The sequence below is a fragment of the Phyllobates terribilis genome, unplaced genomic scaffold (genome assembly GCF_046119375.1).
Source record: "Phyllobates terribilis strain yellow unplaced genomic scaffold, ASM4611937v1 Scaffold_11__3_contigs__length_659146591, whole genome shotgun sequence".
Lineage (NCBI taxonomy): Eukaryota > Metazoa > Chordata > Amphibia > Anura > Dendrobatidae > Phyllobates > Phyllobates terribilis.
In genome coordinates, this window is record NW_027362771.1 from 637,113,767 (window position 1) to 637,134,988 (window position 21,222).

At 44.6% G+C, this 21,222-nt stretch overlaps 1 protein-coding gene across 4 annotated transcripts in view; it reads left to right on the forward strand.

The window, feature by feature from the left end:
• LOC141167153 (uncharacterized) overlaps window positions 1-21,222 on the forward strand; it is a 174,892-nt gene that overhangs the window by 117,869 nt on the left and 35,801 nt on the right. For all 4 annotated transcript variants that reach the window (XM_073654543.1, XM_073654546.1, XM_073654545.1 and 1 more), the window contains 2 exons: window positions 17,585-17,870; window positions 20,332-20,384. In XM_073654543.1, coding sequence (XP_073510644.1) covers window positions 17,585-17,870; window positions 20,332-20,384 — 339 coding nt within the window. The remainder of the gene's footprint in view (window positions 1-17,584; window positions 17,871-20,331; window positions 20,385-21,222) is intronic.

Consider the following 21,222-nt stretch of genomic DNA (forward strand, 5'->3'; position numbering starts at 1 on the left):
TTTGGGTGCAGGTGGAGGACCGAGAGATGGTTGAGGAGGCAGAAGCAGTGGAGGAACTTTGAGATAAAGAGGATTGACGCACAACTCGTGGGGACGGCAAGACTTGGACAGCAGTCCCTTGTCCTGCTGTCACCATAGTTACCCAGTGCCCAGTCAGCGACATGTAATGCCCCTGTCCATGCCTACTCGTCCAAGTGTCTGTGGTGAAATGCACCCTGTCACACACAGAGTTTCTCAAATTAGCGGTGATGTTGTGTGCGACATGCTGGTGGAGCGCAGGCACACCTTTCTTTGAGAAGTAGTGCCAACTGGGCATCTGGTACTGGGGCACTGCGACGGACATAAGGTCTCGAAAATCCTCTGTGTCCACCAGGCGGAAAGGCAGCATTTCTGTAGCCAAGAGCTTGCAGAAGGTGAAATTCAACCTCTTAGCTTTCTCATGGCTAGGAGGAAATGGTCTTTTACTTGTCCACATCTGAGGGACCGAGGGCTGGCTATTGTGCTTAGACGGGGTTGAGGAAGATGCAGGCAGACATGTTCGATAGCACCACCTTTGGATCAAGGCAACCTATGTCGGACAGCGCTCAACACCAGCTGGTGTTACCACCTCCAAAGAAAATGATGACCTGCCAATCACTCTGGCTGTTGCGGGTAAAGAGGTGGCAGGTCTGCGTCCCAAAACAGGTGTGACTGCTGTCCCATCCGTCACAGAAGATGAAGAGGCCGCGGATGCGCAAGATATGGCAGACGGTGGTTGGCCCGGCCGGCTAGGCCGCATTGTAGCACAGTGAGCTTCCCACTGCAACTTATGCTTCATGTCCATGTGCCGGTTCATGCATGAAGTACTCAAACTATGTATTTTTTGGCCTCTACTTAGCTTTTGCTGACAAATGTTACAGATAACACGAGTTGGGTCATCTTAATTGATCTAAAAAAATGACCAGGCTATGCAAGGCTTAGCACCCATGCGACCTGAAGAGCCACCACGACTTGTGGTGAGAGGCAGAGTTGTGTTTGAGGATGCAGTTGTTGACGTGCTTCCAGTACTACGTCTCTGTACAGGAAGACGCAACCTGACCTCGTCATCACTAGCATTCTCCTCCACCTCCTCTGCTGACCTCATCTCTTGGCTGACTGTAGGTTGACAGTAAGTGGGATCTCCAACCTCATCATCATCACCCTTTGTGTTATCACACCCGTCGTCCTCAGAGCCAACCTGTTCCTGCCCTGACAAAAAACTAAAGTTGTCGCTCCAATCAGGTGTTTGAGTCTCATCATCATCTTCCTCATTGTCTCCACCAACAGGAGTTACAGTTTGGGAATGAGGGTCTACATTATGGTCAGAACCTTCAGCGTCTGGTCCTGGATCCGACTCATAAAGATTCTGGGCATCAGTGCAGATCATTTCCTCGTCTGGATTCACAGAAGCGCTGGAGCTGACCTCTGATTCCCAGGCTATAGTATGAGTAAACAGCTCTGCAGACTCAACCATCTGTTCTACCTCATACTCAGATGGGCAGCTGGAGATTTTGGAGCTGTGAGGAAGCAAGTGCGATTGGGGTGACACCTTTGAGGACTGGAGTATTTGTGATGTTGAAGTTGAGGTGGAGGAGAGCCCACTTAAAGGAGCACTTGATATCCGTTGAAGCACCTGCTGTTTTTGTGCCTCATCTGGAATTTGTAGCGATTGGCGTGGCCGTAAGAAAGGGATCTTGTCACATTGTCCGCTAAAAGAATTAGACATATTAGTTTGTCTGGAAGATGGTCTTTCTTCTGCAGATGTTACTGTTGCTTTAACACCTACCCCACGGACACAACCTTTTTTCCCCTTCCCAACACGCCTATTCCCCTTTCCACCAGCAGCAGGCCTTTTTCCACTCATTTTGGCGGTTAACTAATTCACAACTCTGGAGTTGTTTGCACAAAGAAACAATGGATGGGAACCGAGCAGAGCTGAGTGGCCAAACTGTGGTATTAGGCCAAAACTGTTGGTTGGGTTAGATGCAGAAAAAAATTATATTCAATTTGCAACCTGATGGACGTCAGTATAGATGGACTAATAGAACAAGTCCCACACACTGCTAGAAGCCCAAATATTTTTTCAGAGCTAGATGCAGAAAAAAATTATATTCAATTTGCAACCTGATGGAGGTCAGTATAGATGGACTAATAGAACAAGTCCCACACACTGCTAGAATCCCAAATATTTTTTCAGAGCTAGATGCAGAAAAATATTTTATTCATTTTGCATCCTGATGGAGGTCAGTATAGACGGACTAATAGAAAAAGTCCCACACACTGCTAGAAGCCCAAATATTTTTTCAGACCTAGATGCAGAAAAAAATTATATTCATTTTGCAACCTGATGGAGGTCAGTATAGATGGACTAATAGAACAAGTCCCACACACTGCTAGAAGCCCAAATATTTTTTCAGAGCTAGATGCAGAAAAAAATTATTTTTAATTTGCAACCTGAAGGAGGTCAGTATAGATGGACTAAGAGAACAAGTCCCACACACTGCTAGCAGCGCAAATATTTTTTCAGAGCTAGATGCAGAAAAAAAATATTTAAAATTTGCAACCTGATGGAGGTCAGTATAGATGGACTAATAGAACAAGTCCCACACACTGCTAGAAGCCCAAATATTTTTTCAGAGCTAGATGCAGAAAAAAAATATTTTTAATTTGCAACCTGATGGAGGTCAGTATATATGGACTAATAGAACAAGTCTCACACACTGCTTGTAGCCCAAATATTTTTTCAGAGCTAGATGCAGAAAAAAAATATTTAAAATTTGCAACCTGATGGAGGTCAGTATAGATAGACTAATAGAACAAGTCCCACACACTGCTAGAAGCCCAAATATTTTTTCAGAGCTAGATGCAAAAAAAAAATTATATTCAATTTGCAACCTGATGGAGGTCAGTGTAGATGGACTAATTGACCAAGTCCCACACACTGCTAGAAGGCCAAATATTTTTTCAGAGCTAGATGCAGAAAAAAATTATGTTCAATTTGCAACCTGAAGGAGGTCAGTATAGATGGAATAATTGACCAAGTCCCACACACTGCTAGAAGCCCAAATATTTTTTCAGAGCTAGATGCAGAAAAAAATTATATTCAATTTGCAACCTGCTGGAGGTCAGTATAGATGGATAAATAGACCAAGTCCCACACACTGCTAGAAGCCCAAATATTTTTTCAGAGCTATATGCAGAAAAATTTTTTTTTTAATTTGCAACCTAATGGATGTCAGTATAGATGGACTAATAGAACAAGTCCCACACACTGCTAGAAGCCCAAATATTTTTTCAGAGCTAGATGCAGAAAAAAATTATATTCAATATGCAACCTGATGGAGGTCAGTATAGATGGACTAATAGAACAAGTCCCAAACACTGCTAGAAGCCCAAATAATTTTTCAGAGCTAGATGCAGAAAAAAATTATATTCAATTTGCAAACTGATCGAGGTCAGTATAGATGGACTAATAGACCAAGTCCCACACACTGCTAGAAGCCGAAATATTTTTTCAGAGCTAGATGCAGAAAAAAATTATATTCAATTTGCAACCTAATGGAGGTCAGTATAGATGGACTAATAGAATGATGCTATGCCCAAAAGGTTTTACTTCACTAGGTGCAGTAAAAAAATTGGTATTCTATACACAGGTGGTGTAGCTTGCAACACAGATAGGCTACTCCACTGACTAACACACACTGCAATAGGTCAAAAAGGATTAGCTTTGCTGGATTTAGCCAAATGCTGTGAAAAAAACTTGCACAGCACTGGCACTGACCTGCTTGGCAAAAACTCATAGCAACTGATGTAACTTAGTCCTGAAAAGGACTGCAATTACAATTAGTCTTTACTCCCAACCTATCTATTTAAGAGCACAGACCTGCCTGATAAAAGTCGTAGGAAATGCTGTTACCTAGTCCTTAAAAGGACTGCAATCACAACTATTCCCTACTCCCAATCTATCTGTAGATTTGTGTGAAAATTGGCTTGAAATTAACAAGGTATAGCGCACACAGCAACAGCAGTGCAGTCTAACACGCAGCTGCAGCAGTGAGAAAATGGTGGCGACGGGGAAAATGGCTGGGTCTTATAGGGCAAGGACATGTGACATACACTGCCAATGACACATGCCCTTGCTTGTGTGAAAAAAAGCACTTCGCTCCGTGTGTGCGCTGCTGATAGGCTGACAGATTGCACCTCCCCACTGTAAATGTGGGAAAGAGAAAAAAAAAGGGAGATCTTCATTATTCCTGCAGAGATCCATCCCCTGCCCCTCCCCCCGCCCCGCTGTACACTCAAACTGCGTATTAACATTAATTTTCATCATTACTGAGAAAAAATCCAGTTATGATTTTGGTGCGTGAACAGTTATCGAACATAAACCAGGGCATTTTGAAGCATTTTTCACTGTTTTCAGAACATTAACAGTAAGAACATGGAAGAGTCCAGGAGCCATTTGGTGAGCTGCATATCCTGCTACATGTTCACAGACTTGCCAGTGGAAAAGCCAAACTTCACATGCCAGAAATGCAAGCTTGTGTCCCTGTTGGAGGAAAAGTTGCGAAATCTAGAAGAGAGGTTAACTACCTTGAAAATCATTAAGGAAGGTGAAGAGTTCTTAGACAGAGCAGAATTATCTCTTCATGATTCAGAAAGAGAAGAAATTCAAACTGCACCTGACGAAACAGAGGAATGGAAGCATGTGACCCACAGAAGCAGGAGGATCGAGAGGCAGTCAGCACCCATACTGCTCAGGAACCAGTACCAGGCTCTCTCGCAGGAGCACCATGAAGAAATACAGCAAGATAAGACTTTGCCAGCAATGAATAACCTTGTAAGCCCTCAGAATCCTCCTGGATGGAGAAAGAAGAATGTTGTGAAGAAAAAACGGAGAGTGGTGGTCATGGGGGATTCCCTGTTAAGAGGAACAGAGGCCGCTATCTGCAGACCAGACATAACCTCAAGAGAAATGTGCTGTCTTCCAGGAGCAAAAATTAAAGATGTGTCTGACAGGATATCAAGACTCTTCAGACCTACAGATCACTACCCATTCCTGCTAATACATGTGGGGACAAAGGACACCGCAAGAAAGGACCTGGAAACCATCTGCAGTGACTTTGAAGACTTAGGCAAGAAAGTGAAAGAATTGGGAGCCAGGTGGTCTTCTCATCCATCCTCCCAGTGGATGACCATGGAACAATGAGGTGGAATAAGATTCTACAGGTGAACAACTGGCTACGTCGATGGTGCCGTCAACAAAGATTTGGATTTCTGGATCACGGGATGAATTACCTATACGATGGACTACTTGCTAGAGATGGGGTGCACCTTACGAAGACTGGAAAACATGTATTTGGAAGTCGCCTTGCTATACTCATCAGGAGAGCTTTAAACTAGAACAATGTGGGAAGGGAAGCAAAAGGCCAGAAAAAGCCATACAGCTGACAAATACTATTGAGATCTCTGCTACTGGAAGTGGAAAGAAAGAACAAAGACAAAAAAATCTAAATAAAAATATGGGAGGAAGAGAAACCAATCACAAACTAAAATGTTTTTATACAAATGCACAAAGCATGGGCAACAAACAAGGAGAATTGGAACTACTAATGCAGGAAAAGAAATATGATGTCATTGGAATCACTGAAACTTGGTGGGACGATACACATGATTGGAATAAAAGGCTAAAAGGATACAACTTATTTGCAAGAAACAGAATTGATAAACGAGGAGGAGGTGTCGCATTGTATGTTAGAAAAGCGTATATCTGCACAGAGATTGAAGCTTCAGAGACTGGGAGTTCTGTGGAAACTGTTTGGGTAAGAATACAAGGAGAGAACAACGGAAAGGACACCATTGTAGGCATTTACTACAGGCCACCTGGGCAAGCTGAAGATATGGATGAACTCTTTATGTATCAAATGACCAAGTTCTCCAAAAAATATGACGTAGTGGTCATGGGAGATTTCAACTATCCAGACATTTGTTGGGAATCTCTCTCAAGTAAAACTAACAGGTCAAGCAAATTCTTATCCTCTCTTGCTGACAACTTTATCTTCCAAAAGGTAGGGGAGAAAACAAGGGGATCTGCTACTTTGGATCTAATCCTTATAAACAGGGAGGAAATGGTTGAGGAGGTAAAGGTGGCTGGGACCCTAGGAGGCAGCGATCATGCTATTGTAGAATTTTGGATAACTAGAGGAGGAAGACATGTGAAGACTCAAACTTCAAGGTTAGATTTTAGAAAGGCAGATTTTAAGAGACTCAGAAAGAGAATAGGAGGGATCCAATGGCTGGATGTCCTTAAGGACAAAAATGTCCAGGAAGGATGGGAAATTTTTAAAAATGAGATTCTCAAAGCACAATCGTTAACAATCCCGAAAAGTAGGAAGAATGGGAAGCATTTAAGGAAACCAGGATGGATGAACACAGAACTTAAACACATGCTAAAAAGAAAGAAAGAAATGTTTATTAAATGGAAAGAGGGAGGCATATCTAAAGAAGATTATAATGCAGTCTGCAGATCCTGCAGGGCACGTATCAGGTTAGCTAAAGCTGACAATGAATTAAGGCTTGCAAGAGATGTCAAAAGCAATAAAAAAGGATTTTGGGGGTATGTCAAAAGTAAAAGAAAAGTCAAAGATGCTATAGGATTTTTACAGGATGAAAATGGAGAAATGGTAAGAGAGGATGTTGAGAAGGCCGAACTTTTTAATTCCTATTTTGCATCTGTTTTCTCTCAGAAAGAAAATGTAACATCAACTGATTTTCACTGTCCTTTTAAAGGAATAGAAGAATCCAAATTATCTGTAAACAGAAAGATTGTGAGGGAATATTTAGCTAACATAAATGAGTTCAAGTCTCCAGGTCCAGATGAATTACACCCCAGAGTACTGAAGGAGATCGTAGAAGAAATTTTAGAACCACTCTCCATAATCTTTGAAAATTCTTGGAGAACAGGAGAAGTCCCAGAAGACTGGAGAAGAGCAAATGTTGTTCCTATCTTCAAAAAGGGGAAGAAGGTGGACCCAGGGAACTATAGGCCGGTGAGTCTGACTTCTATACCAGGAAAGATCTTTGAACAAATTATTAAACATCATGTATGTAAGTACCTGGATAAGAATGAAGTGATTAACCAGAGTCAGCATGGGTTTGTAACTAACAAGTCATGTCAGACTAACTTAATTTCCTTCTATGACAGAATCACTGACTGGGTGGATCAAATGCTGTAGATATAGTATATCTTGACTTCAGCAAAGCATTTGACAAAGTATCTCACACCATCCTTATTGAAAAAATGACCAAGTATGCAATGGACCAGGCAACTGTTAGGTGGATTCATAACTGGCTTAGTGATCGGACTCAAAGGGTGGTTGTAAATGGCTTCACATCCAGCTGGATGAATGTCTCAAGTGGGATACCACAGGGCTCTGTCCTGGGACCTGTATTGTTCAACATCTTCATCAATGATTTAGATGAAGGAATTGAGGGTAAACTGATTAAATTTGCTGATGACACAAAGCTAGGAGGGATAGCTAATACTAGAGAAGAGAGAGAGAGGATTCAAAAAGACCTAAATAAACTGGAGCAGTGGGCAGCAACCAACAGAATGGTTTTTAACAGGGAAAAATGCAAAGTACTACATCTGGGCAATAAAAATGAAAAAAGCATATACAGAATGGGAGGAATAGAGCTAAGCAACAGTACATGTGAAAAAGACTTAGGTATACTAATAGATCATAGACTGAACATGAGTCAACAGTGTGATGCAGCAGTAAAAAAGGCAAATACAATTCTGGGATGTATTAACAGAAGCATACAGTCTAGATCACGTGAAGTCATTATCGGTCTTTACTCCTCTTTGGTCAGACCTCATCTGGAATACTGTGTACAGTTTTGGGCACCACATTTTAAAAAAGACATAGACAAACTGGAACAAGTTCAGAGAAGAGCGACCAGAATGGTGACTGGTCTGCAAACCATGTCCTATGAGGAACGGTTGCAGGATTTGGGAATGTTTAGCTTGCAAAAAAGAAGACTGAGAGGAGACTTAATAGCTGTCTACAAATATGTCAAGGGCTGTCACATTGTAGAAGGATCATCTTTATTCTCATTTGCACAGGGAAAGACTAGAAGCAACGGGATGAAACTAAATGGGAGGAGACACAGATTAGATATTAGAAAAAACTTTTTGACAGTTAGGGTGATTAATGAGTGGAACAGGCTGCCACGAGAGGTGGTGAGTTCCCCTTCAATGGACGTCTTCAAACAGAGGCTGGACAGACATCTGTCTGAGATGATTTAGTGAATCCTGCTTTGAGCAGGGGGTTGGACCAGATGACCCAGGAGGTCCCTTCCAACTCTACCATTCTATGATTCTATGATTCCATGATAACCTCGAACAGCCGAATTTTTTTCAAATCGTTCGTGTTCGCCGAACAGCTCGAACACCGCCCAAAACAGCTCGAATTTGAGTTTGGCGAACAGTTTGAGTCGAACAACGCTCATCTCTACTGAGGAACTGCCGAGAACCAGCTGATGGTACTGGAACCCGGATGGGTAGCAGAAGGTACAAGAGCCAATGGAACTACCGATGACCAGCTGACGGTACTGGATCTCGGTTACTAAGCAGGAGGTACCTGTGCCAGAAAGCACTACCAAGGACCACCAGACGTTGGTGGAACTTGGATACCAAGAAGGAGGCACCTAAGCCAAAGGCACTGCCGAGGACCAGCTGACGGTACTGGAACCCTGATGGGTAGCAGAAGGTACCCATGTAAAAAAAAGTTGCAAGGCCGTGAGCCGGCCGCAGTTACTGAAACCCACAGTCCTACAGGGGGTGCTTGTCTTATTGGCACTAGGGAACCAGCCTTCATTGCCAGATCCCGCACCCAACATAGGTGTCACCTATACTGCAGGCACCATAGAGTCGGCTAACCCAACCGCAACACGACAGGACAACGCATTGGAGGCAAAGTGACATTGACACTACCCGGAAACAGCTGGCGTGCTGGAACCAGGCTGGGCAGGAGGGAGTACCCGTGCCAAAGACACTGGCGAGAACCAGCTGACGGTACTGGAACCCGGATGGGTAGCAGAAGGTACAAGAGCCACTGGAACTACCGAAGACCAGTTGACGGTACTGGAACTCGATTACTAAGCAGGAGGTACCTGTGCCAGAAAGCACTACCAAGGACCCGCAGACGTTGGTGGAACTTGGATACCAAGAAGGAGGCACCTAAGCCAAAGGCACTGCTGAGAAACAGCTGACGGTACTGGAACCCGGATGGGTAGTAGAAGGTACAAGAGCAAATGGAACTACCGAGTACAAGCTGATGGTACTGGAACCCGGATGGGTAGCAGAAGTTAAAAGAGCCAATGGAACTACCGAGGACCAGCTGACGGTACTGGAACTCGGTTACTAAGCAGGAGGTACCTGTGCCAGAAAGCACTACCAAGGACTAGCAGACGTTGGTGGAACTTGGATACCGAAAAGGAGGCACCTAAGCCAAAGGCACTGCCGAGAACCAGCTGACAGTACTGGAACTCGGATGGGTAACAGAAGGTACCCATGAAAAAAAAAGTTGCAAGGCCGCGAGCCGGCCGCAGTTACCGAAACTAACAGTCCTACAGGGGGTGCTTTTCCTATTGGCACTATGGAGCCAGCCTTCATTGTCAGATCCCATAGCCCACATAGGAGTCACCTAAACTGCATGCACCATAGAGTCGGCTAACCCGACCGCAACACGACAGGACAACGCATTGGAGGCAAAGTGACATTGACACTACCCGGAAACAGCTGGCGTGCTGGAACCAGGCTGGGCAGGAGGGAGCACCCGTGCCAAAGACACTGGCGAGAACCAGCAGATGGTACTGGAACCCGGATGGGTAGCAGAAGGTACAAGAGCCAATGGAACTACCGAAGACCAGCTGACGGTACTGGAACTCGGTTACTAATCAGGAGGTACCTGTGACAGAAAGCACTACCGAGGACCCACAGACGTTGGTGGAACTTGGATACCAAGAAGGAGGCACCTAAGCCAAAGGCACTGCCGAGAACCAGCTGATGGTACTGGAACCCGGATGGGTAGTGGAAGGTACAAGAACAAATGGAACTACCGAGGACCAGCTGACGGTACTGGAACTCTGTTACTAAGCAGGAGGTACCTGTTCCAGAAAGCACTACCAAGGACCAGCAGACTTTGGTGGAACTTGGATACCGAGAAGGGGGCACCTAAGCCAAAGGAACTGCCGAAAACCAGCTGACAGTACTGGAACTCGGATGGGTAACAGAAGGTACCCATGAAAAAAAAAGTTGCAAGGCTGCGAGCCGGCCGCAGTTACCGAAACTCACAGTCCTACTGGGGGTGCTTTTCCTATTGGCACTATGGAACCAGCCTTCATTGGCAGATCCCGCAGCCCACATAGGAGTCACCTAAACTGCAGGCACCATAGAGTCGGCTAACCCGACCGCAACATAACAGTACAACGCATTGGAGGCAAAGTGACGTTGACACTACCCGGAAACAGCTGGCGTGCTGGAACCAGGCTGGGCAGGAGGGAGTACCCGTGCCAAAGACACTGCTGGGAAACAGCGGGCGGTGCTGGAACCCAGGGTAAATACTAAAAACAGAGTGGAGCCAGAGGCATAATTGGAGCAACTTTAAAATCTGTAGTAGTGTGAATGTGGACAGAGCAGGAGAATTTGCCGGACACACAGCAGGGGAACAGCTTACGTTACTGAACCCCAATAACACTGGAGCAAGCATTGACTGTGCAGACGGCACTTCTGAGCAGCAACTAGTGGTATTGGAGCCCAGGGTAAATACTAAAAACAGCGGAGCCAGAGGTGTAATTGGAGCAAGTTTTAAATCAGTAGTACAGTGGATGTGGACAAAGCAGGAGAATTTGACGGACACATAGCTGGAGATCAGCTGACGTTACTGAACCCCAATAACACTGGAGCAAGTGTTGACTGTGCAGATGGCACATCTGAGCAGCAACTAGCGGTATTGGAGCCCAGGGTAAATACTAAAAACAGAGGAGGCAGAGGCGTAATTGGAGCAACTTTAAAATCTGTAGTAGTTTGAATGTGGACAGAGCAGGAGAAATTGCCGTCCGCACAGCAGGGGAACAGCTGACATTACTGAACACCAATAACATGGCAGCAAGTGTTGACTGTGCAGACAGCACTTCTGAGCGCCAACTGGTGGTGTTGGAGCTCAGGGATAATACTGAAAACAGAGGAGCCAGAGGTGTAATTGGAGCAACTTTAAAATCTGTAGTAGTGTGAATGTGGACAGAGCAGGAGAAATTGCCGTCCGCACAGCAGGGGAACAGCTGAGATTACTGAACCCCAATAACACGGCAGCAAGTGTTGACTGTGCAGACAGCACTTTAGAGCGCCAACTGGCGGTGTTGGAGCTCAGGGATAATACTGAAAACAGAGGAGCCAGAGGTGTAATTGGAGCAACTTTACAATCTGTAGTAGTGTGAATGTGGACAGAGCAGGAGAAATTGCCGTCCGCACAGCAGGGGAACAGCTGATGTTATTGAACCCCAATAATACGGCAGCAAGTGTTGACTGTGCAGACAGCACTTCTGAGCGCCAACTGGCGGTGTTGGAGCTCAGGGATAATACTGAAAACAGAGGAGCCAGAGGTGTAATTGGAGCAACTTTAAAATCTGTAGTACTGTGAATGTGGACAGAGCAGGAGAAATTGCCGTATGCACAGTAGGGGAACAGCGGATGTTACTGAACCCCAATAACACAGCAGCAAGTGTTGACTGTGCAGACGGCACTTCTGAGCGCCAACTGGCGGTGTTGGAGCTCAGGGATGATACTGAAAACAGAGGAGCCAGAGGTGTAATTGGAGCAACTTTAAAATCTGTAGTAGTGTGAATGTGGAGAGAGCAAGAGAAATTGCCGTACGCACAGCAGGGGAACAGCTGATGTTACTGAACCCCAATAACACTGGAGCAAGCGTTGACTGTGCAGATGGCACTTCTGAGCAGCAACTGGCGGTGTTGGAGCTCAGGGATTACAGTTCAGGTGGTAGAAACATGAACACAAGAGGAGACCTGGATACTGTTGCCAACCAATTTATTATTCTGGAAGAGGACTGGCAAATTCATGTGAGATCCAGGCCTTGTTCATTTTGAGAAATGTAAGCCAGTCAACGTTATCGGAGGATAGTCGCATGCGACGGTCTGTTAGTACACCACCTGCGGCACTAAAGACGCGTTCCGATAATACACTAACAGCAGGGCAAACTAGCGCCGCCAATGCATACTGGCTAAGCTCTGGCCATGTATCCAGCTTACAGACCCAAAACTTGAAGGGAGAATAGGCGTCTGGGAGTACACTGAGAGGGCAAGACATGTAGTCTGCCACCATGTGACGGAAACGTTGCCTCCTGCTGACTGGAGCCGTCTGTGATGGTGTAGACATTTGTGGCGGCGGGGATGCAAAACTTTGCCACATTTGGGCCATACTGGTCTTGCCTTGTGCTGAGGCGCTGCTTCTGCTCCCTCTTTTTGCAGAGCTTCCTCCACTGCCTCGACGCACTGAGCTGCTTTGTAAAGCACTAGCAGCACTGCTCTCGGTTGTAATGGAGAACATGATGGAATGCACCAGTGCGTCTTGGTGCTCCCGCATTTTACGCTCCCGGTTCAACGGTGTTATGAGGCTTTGTAAGTTGTCCCGGTAGCGAGGATCTAGGAGGGTGGACACCCAATAATCAGCCGCGTTGAGAATGTGGGCGATGCGGCGGTCGTTTCTCAGGCACTGCAGCATGAAATCAACCATGTGCTGCAGACTGCCAACTGGCCAAGAAATGCTGTCCCCTGCTTGAGGTGTGATCTCTGCCTGCACCCCACCCTCGCTCTATATACTGACTACTAGAGCATTGTGTACCTCCCTCCTCTGGACAGATGTCTTCCTCCTCCATTGACTCCTCCTCATCCTCCTCACAAAGTGTCCCCTGCCTAGGCCTTTGTGAGGAACCACGTTGCGCAGACTGTATAGAAGCAGATGGCATTTGTGACTCCTCATCCTCCACCTCTTCCAAAACCTCCTCCCTTAGTGCTTGCAGTGTTTTTTGAAGCAGGCAGATAAGGGGGATAGTCATGCTGACTAGGGCATCATCTGCACTCGCCATCCATGTGGAATAATCGAAGGCACGCAAAACGTGGCAAATGTCCTTCATAGAGGCCCACTCGGTGGTGGTGAAGTGTGAACGGCGCGCACTGCGACTTGTTTGTGCCTGCTGCAGCTGGTACTCCATTTGCCTGCTGCTCACACAACCTCTCCAACATATGTAACGTTGAATTCCACCTGGTGGGTAGGTCACATATGATGCGATGTTCTAGAAGACGTAATCGGCGCTGCAGAGCTGCAATGCATGATCTTGCATTGCTGGAACGCCGCAAGTGAGCGCACTCTATGCGGACCTTGTGAAGCAGTGCATCAAGATCCGGATAGTCCCTCAAAAAACTCAGCACGACCAAGTTGAGCACATGTGCTAGACATGGGATGTGAGTGAGGTTGCCTAGGCCCAGAGCTACCACAAGATTTTGGCCATTGTCACACACTACCATGCCTGGCTGGACATTCGCTGGCACTAACCACACATCACTCTGCTGCTTGATGGCATTCCAGAGCTCCTGCGCTGTGTGGCTTCGATTCCCCAAAGAAATTAATTTTAATATGGCCTGTTGATGTTTGGCCACGGCTGTTCTCATATCGGTCATCATAACAGGTAACCGTTCACGGGTCGATGTGGAGGTGGACCGTGACGGTTGCTGCAGCACTGATTCAGAGGAACTGGAGTATGAGGAGGAGTCAATGTGTACAGACTGGATTCCTGCAATCCTTGGAGTTGGCAGAACACGGACAGCGCCACTCTCAAGATCTGTACCCGGCTCCACAACATTTACCCAATGGGCAGTGAGGGAAAGGTATCGTCCCTGTCCATGCTTACTGGTCCACGCATCGGTGGTCAGGTGGACCTTGCTACTGACGGCGTTTTGTAGCGCATGTTTAATTTTTTCCCTCCACATGCTGTTGCAGGGCAGGGACGGCTTGCCTGCTGAAATAAAAGCTTCAGGGCACATTTTATTGTGGGACTGCCAATGCCATAAAGTTACGGAAGGTGTCAGTCTCCACCAGCCTGAATGATAGCATTTCAAGGGCCAGTAGTTTAGCAATGCCAGCATTCAGAGCCTGTGCTCGGGGGTGATTTGCCGAGTATGGGCACCTTTTCTCCCATGCCTGTGCTAACGATGGCTGTAGACTGGCCTGGGAGTGTGAGGATGACAGGCAACGTGGTGCTGTGGGAGGAATTACACTGTGTCTCTGTACAACAGTGCCAGAGATTCTTCCATGGTGATCCTGTGAGGAAGCCGAACCAGCTATGTGTGAGCTGGAGGAAGAGGCTACAACACGAGCTGAAGAGGTGGTAGGTGGCCCTGTAAGTTGGCCTAGGTCTTTAGTGTGTTTTTGTAACTCCACAACGTGCTTGGTCCGCACATGTTTCCACATATTTGTGGTATTGAGGTTGCTGACACTTTTCCCTCTTTTCACCTTCTGATTACACAGCTTGCATTTGACAAAGCAAATGTCATCTGCAACTGTGTCAAAAAAGGACCAGGCACTGCAAGTCTTGGGAGCGCCCGCTTTGGATTTTGGAAGAGCCATGCTCCTAATGGGTGCCGAAGTGGAGGCTACAGGACACCAAGTCTGCCCCCTCCCTCTCCCTCCTTTTTGGGCCATTCAGGGAATCTCTTCCTCAGAGCTGCCCCCACCACCTTCCTGTCCCTCACGCCATGATGGGTCAAGGACCTCATCATCTACACCACCCTCTTCAAACAACTCCTTCTCCTGGGTAGTCTCGACAGCACAGTACACACCAGAAAGTGGCACCTGAGTCTCATCATCAGATGCGTACTGAGGTGTGCTGCTGACCATAGGCACTGGCCCTCCCGCCTCTTCAGATTCAGAGAGACAAAATGGTTGCGCATCACTGCATACTACCTCTTCTTCAAATTCTCGAATTCTGCTTGGCTGGCCCCCTCTTTCCAAGCCAAGAGATTCAGAGAACAGAAGTAGAGATGGCTCCAGTCCAGGGCTCTCTGACTGCCTGGGCATTTTGGCAGTTGGTGAAGAGACAGATGGGTGCTCTTCAGTGCTCAGGACCTGAGAGGATCTGGAACTAATTGAAGTCGATGCGTTAGCTGCCATCCATCCGACAACGGCTTCAATTTGGTCCTCCCACAGCAGTGGGGTACGGCTAGCTCCTACAAAGCTGCGCATAAAGGACTGTTCCCTTGTAAAACTGGGGGATGCTGAGTCACTGGTGCCCGCAGCAGGCACAGAATCCCCATGTCCTCTCCCTGCAGGCACAGAATCCTCACGTCCTCTCCCTGCAGAAACTCCACACCCACGCCCACGACCACGACCAGATGCCTTACTCCCTGCCTTCTTCATCTTGGTAGACTGATAAAGATAGGCAGAAAAGTACTAAGGGCTTAGTGTGCTTATTCCTGAACAGCTGCTAACAGGTATAAGAAACACTAATTTTATAAAGTGTGGACTAGACTTTAATATGAGCTAATGTGGCCTACACAACAGTAAAGTGGAGTGTTTGGTGAACGTTATTTAGTTTTTTTTTGTCACAAAAAGACACTGGATGTGCCCAAAGATGTAATACCGATAGTATCACAAACTTTTTGTAGCTATTACAATGTAGGAAGGTAACCTACAATGCAATAGATGAGGCTACAAAAAATAGGCTAATACTAATCTGGCTGGGGCTGCAGGGCACAATGCTGCAGAAAGGCTCCTCTATCTACTCCTATATAGTGTGTTTGGAACCAATGTAGCTAAATGTGGATGGAACCACCACACTAATAGGAGAAATCAGGAAAAGTGTTCAATTAGCAAAAAAGGACAATGTATGAGGCAGTGACGCACGCTGAGCGCACGACAACCAGACGTGGCTGAAGCACACACTACAGGGTGAGCTGCACTCATACACACAGACCTTGCAGACAGCGGTGAACAGTACATATGCAGAGCACTGTGCACTAGCGCTGCAAGACAAAAAAAAAATTCTCTATCTACTCCTATATAGTGTGTTTGGAACCAATTTAGCTGAATACGGATGGAACCACCACACTAATAGGAGATATCAGGAAAAATTATGAATTAGCAAAAAAGGACAATGTATGAGGCAGTGACACACACTGAGTGCACTACAACCAGACGTGGTTGAAGCACACACTACAGGGTGAGCTGCACTCACACATACAGACCTTGCAGACAGCGATGAACAGCACAGAGAACTGTGCACTAGCGCTGCAAGGCACAGCGATTTATAAAATAGCTTGGGTAAAGCAGAATAGACCAAATAGGTAGCTAAAACTGTCCCTCAGAACAACAGCGTCCTATCCCTAACTGAATTCACAGCAGAGTGAGCTCAAAATGGCGGCGGCGGCTTTTATAGTGCATCATGACATCATTTCAGCAGCCAATCACAGCCATGCCATTAGTTAAGATGCCTACATGCCTAACAGGATGTGCCCACACTTCTTAGGATCCTCATTGGCTGAATAAAATGAAACTGGCTCATTGCATTATGGGAACTTCCGATTCCAGTATACGATATTCCAAAAGTATCGGAATTAAGTATCGGAATTCTGATACCGCGAATATCGGCTGATACCTGATATTTCAGTATCGGAATGCTCAACACTAGTCATAATGTAATAATTTCCCCCTAGATGGCCTAATTATCGTTAGAAGTGGATCTTATAGACTCTTTCTTCAAACTTATTTTAACCCATATCTTCCTGATAGTTAAAGATGCCATTGCGGCTAATCGGAAAAACCAAGATATTCCCACTATTGACGAGATTACTGATAAAATATCCATACACAAGTCATATGAGAGAAGCCATGCTATTTAAAATAACTAGCTATCAATCATATTACAGAAGGTGGAAAATATGAATCAACAATATGTCCAAGTAGCCAGGCACTACTAAACACTAAGTATAAAGTACTTTCAGTATAAGCCATAACTCTTTTTGTTGACACTTATTCTTTTTCTGGGCAATATTAAGAATTTTGTGATTCATTTTGTTGTTATTGTTTATTTGTAAAATGACATGTTATTTAGTATACAAAATCTTACCAAATTCCTACACAACCTTCTAATTAGTATTTCTCCTCACCCTTAACCTTTTCACCCTCTCTGACCATCTTTGCTTTCCTATGCCCCCAAAAAGATATTATCCCTGTCCCCTTTCCCTCTTCTATCCTCTCTCCTATCCTCTCACTAAATGGTTTTCTCAATGTAAATCACCATTTATTTGTTTACTATAATGTTAAAACAATCAAAATTATTGGAACAAGAGATGGGGGGAAGCCATTGCCTAAATAGGTGGAGGACCCCATCATTTGTGTCTGTGCTGCACATTTTATTATAATTAATTAATTAATAAACTAGTAAACGATTGTAGATACAACTCAAGCTCATATGTAATGTATATTTTGTTGTTGCAGGTGCCTTTTATCTATCGGAGCACTTTGTAGACAGACACAGAGATGCTCTGATAACACATAGACCATACGTCATTCCAGTCTTTGATTATATATGGAGAGAGAGACTGCTGACCTTTGAGCAATACAATACCCTATGCGAAATAAAATCTCCCCAAGAGGCGCTGAGGCAGCTCTATGAGTATATGGAAATCTGGAGTAACAGTGACAAGGAAAAGTTTTATGAAGCTCTATTGATACACAATATGTCTCTCATCAGAGATCTAAAAAGTAAAGACAGCATTGAAAAGTAAATACTTATAATATATAGAACCTGACAATATATATCTGGGGTCTATCAAGAGGGAAAAGCTAATAACGCCTTTTTTCCTGAGCAAATTCTAGTCTTCCTAACCTCCCTGACATGGTACCATTTTTACATCCAACATGTTACTTTATTATGTGTTAATGACTTAAAGAAGTTGGCCACAACTTTTTCTTATGCCCCCAATGTATCCCCCCGGGGCCCATAAGTGTCTTTGTAATTACCTTCTGTTGCAGGTTCTGCCTGTGAGTGGCGCTATTGCTGGCCGCTCAAAGACATCACGTGACTCCGCGCTGACTTCACGACAAATGAGGCGTGACTCAGTGCTGGGGTCCCCACGGTGGCTGCTGGGTTTTGGGCAGGGTTACCCCACGAGTCACACCCAGAATCCACTGTGCGCTTTCCCAATGAATGGGGAGAGGGAGAGCACGCGATGGATTCTGGGTGCGACATGCGGGGTAACTCTGCCCACAACCTAGCATCCACCGGTGGAACGCAGAAGAGGTGACCCCTGGCTGCAGCCTAGACTTGTTGTGATGTTAGCGGATGTCAGAGCCGGCTGCAGCCAAGGGTCACATGATGCCTTGAGTGGCCAGAGATAGCCTCACTCACAGGCAGAATCTGCAACAGAAGGTAATTACAAAAACACTTATGGGCCCGGGGTGATACATTTGGGAGGGGATAATAAGTAGTGGACAACCCCTTTAAGAACAGATTTTTTTGTGATACATTGTACTTTGTTAGTGGTAAGTTCAGGTCAATATTTTTTGTGTTTATTTCTACAAAAAGAAAACGTTTCCAGGTAGATGGTGGCTGTATAGCTGGATTCTGAAGGCTGGGAATGACTTAAAAGAAAGAAATCTTAAAATCACCTCTCTTTGGCCATACCTCTCCTACGATCATTGGTCCTCCAGTCGGCTTGTCTGTGTTCTAGCACCTTCTTTTGTTTTAAAGTCTCCAGTGCTGCCGTGCTTCACTAGGCTCCAAGTCATGACTTTCAATGTAACATGAGTCATTGATAGTAGTCTATGTATCAAGCCGCACATGATTGCTTTGTGCTCGATCAACCACATTAATGTCAATAACTTACATGAAACCCAACATGGTGGCACAAAGCCTAGTGAAGAACAGAAGTGATGGAAACAGAGGATAAATGAGAAGAAAGTGGAGCCAGTTGAAGGATCGGCAGAAAGGAGAGCTACAGTGAGGGGTCTGAGAGAGGTGAAAATAAGACTTTTTTAACCCTTTCTTGGTAGATTGTGTTTGCAGTGGCTACAGGGCGAAAACGAACTGATATCTTCCCTACATTCGCTTGCTTCCTGTTATCAAAGCAGTGAAAAGATTGGCTACAGTATAACGTCCCTGAAAGCCCATGGCTACATATAAGATATAAGTTCATTTTCACCCTGCATAATTCAGACAGACAATATTATAATGCTTTTTACTAGCAGATTAACCCTATATTTGCAGATAAATTACTGGCTCCCTTTAAGGACTGAAATTTCAATGACCATTTTCCAATTTAAATATTTATATCCAATCTTCATTATAGTCTTTTGGAGATACAAAATGTCATCTACTGTATTTACCCTTAGCTATATATGGAGGCTGGAAATAAGATAAAACTGGGCCCTTGTTGTCAGGATTAAAGGTGGTCCCAGCAGATGGACACCAACAGGGTTTTCTAATGTCTGGTGTCCACAATAAAGCTGTAGAAGCTTATTCAGATTGGGATTGTAATTATGTACCATCATTTTATATCTCATAGTTAATGCTGATGGTGTGTTCATATCAGAATCATAACAACTTATCTGTATCATTCATATTCATATCATACAGTAGGAACAGCCGAAAATAGAGAAACCTAACTCTTCATTCATGGCTGTGTATGTTAATGGCAAATCTGCATTTTTGATCACTTTTCATCTCTATGTAAAGGCATCAAGTCATTAAAAAAAAACAAAAAAACTTTAGGGCTCTAGTGTGGGAATACTTCGTAGTTATTAGTATGTCCAAGCATTTACTTTATTGTACAAGTCTATTATAGGATTATCCCAGTGACTTACACACAAAATATGAAAAATAATGTAATAAAAAGGGATAGCCACTGCCAAGGCTTGAAAATGGTGCAAGATTAAAAGATCAAAATCATGAAAAAAATTACAAAAGAAAAAAATATAATATTGTTAAATATTGTTTATTAGAAAATTCATTCTCAAAAATTCAAGGGTAGAAAATAATAATCATATTCATGATAGAATTGTTCTAGAGGAGTCCGCGTATTCTAGGAGTGTAATTATTGTCAATGATAGAAACTAAGAGCAAAGAAGAACCTCTTGATCTGCATTTTCCCAAAGGAAGAAGGAAAAATAACAAGCCTTGGTCCAGCAACATCATTTCAGATAAAAGAAGTAAATGTAATATATATATATATTTTTATTTGCAGGGAACTCCCAGGGGGCTCAGACTTACATATGAAACCTGTCGCTTCTAAAGATGGTAAGAATTGCTTTTCTTCTTCCTTCTAACAACAATCATATTGCACTAAGCAATAAATAATCCTGTAACAATGGACAATTCACAATGATTCCATAATGCATTAGTGGTTTACACCATTACATGAAGCATAAGCGTCACCATTCTTCCAGGTGCCGGACCGATATCAGGTGATTGACTGCACCAATCGGGAGACTTTGAGCAATGTGTCATCAGAGAAACATCAAATCTACTGATTGCTGCAGCCAATCACAGTCCAGTCATGAGTGGTGTCATATAGACTTCCCGTGCTGTAATAAACCATAGAGAGGCCAGCCTGTCATCCAGGTGGCTGTCAATAGGTGCGTAATAATACGTTTATTACATTTTTACAAGTCCAGTACTTAGGGGAAGCTTTTATTTTGCCCAGGCAATCTCTAAAAGAAGCAGAGATGAAAATTGATTCTGCACTAAGTAGTTATTACTTTCTAACTGGTAACTAGACTACCGAGTTCTTGGGAGTATAACCTTATAAATCCCAAGAACTAATAAAGCCACCATACACATTATAATACAGGTTATCAATTTCAGCAGGATTGGGTCTCCAAACTCGACCATGACAGATGATGTTAAGGGCTCATGGACATGACCGTATTTCCGGTCCAAATGAGATCAGATCACACTCAGGCCAATGTTAGTCTATGGAGCCTCACACGGGTCCAATTTTTTTCCTCGGGCCTAGTTTGTCCATGGAAAAAATCACAGAATGCATGATTTGCATCCACTATTCAGATCACACTCGGCCATGTAAGTCAAAGAGTCCGTGGGAAACGTTGGATAGCACTCGGATGACTTCTGTGTG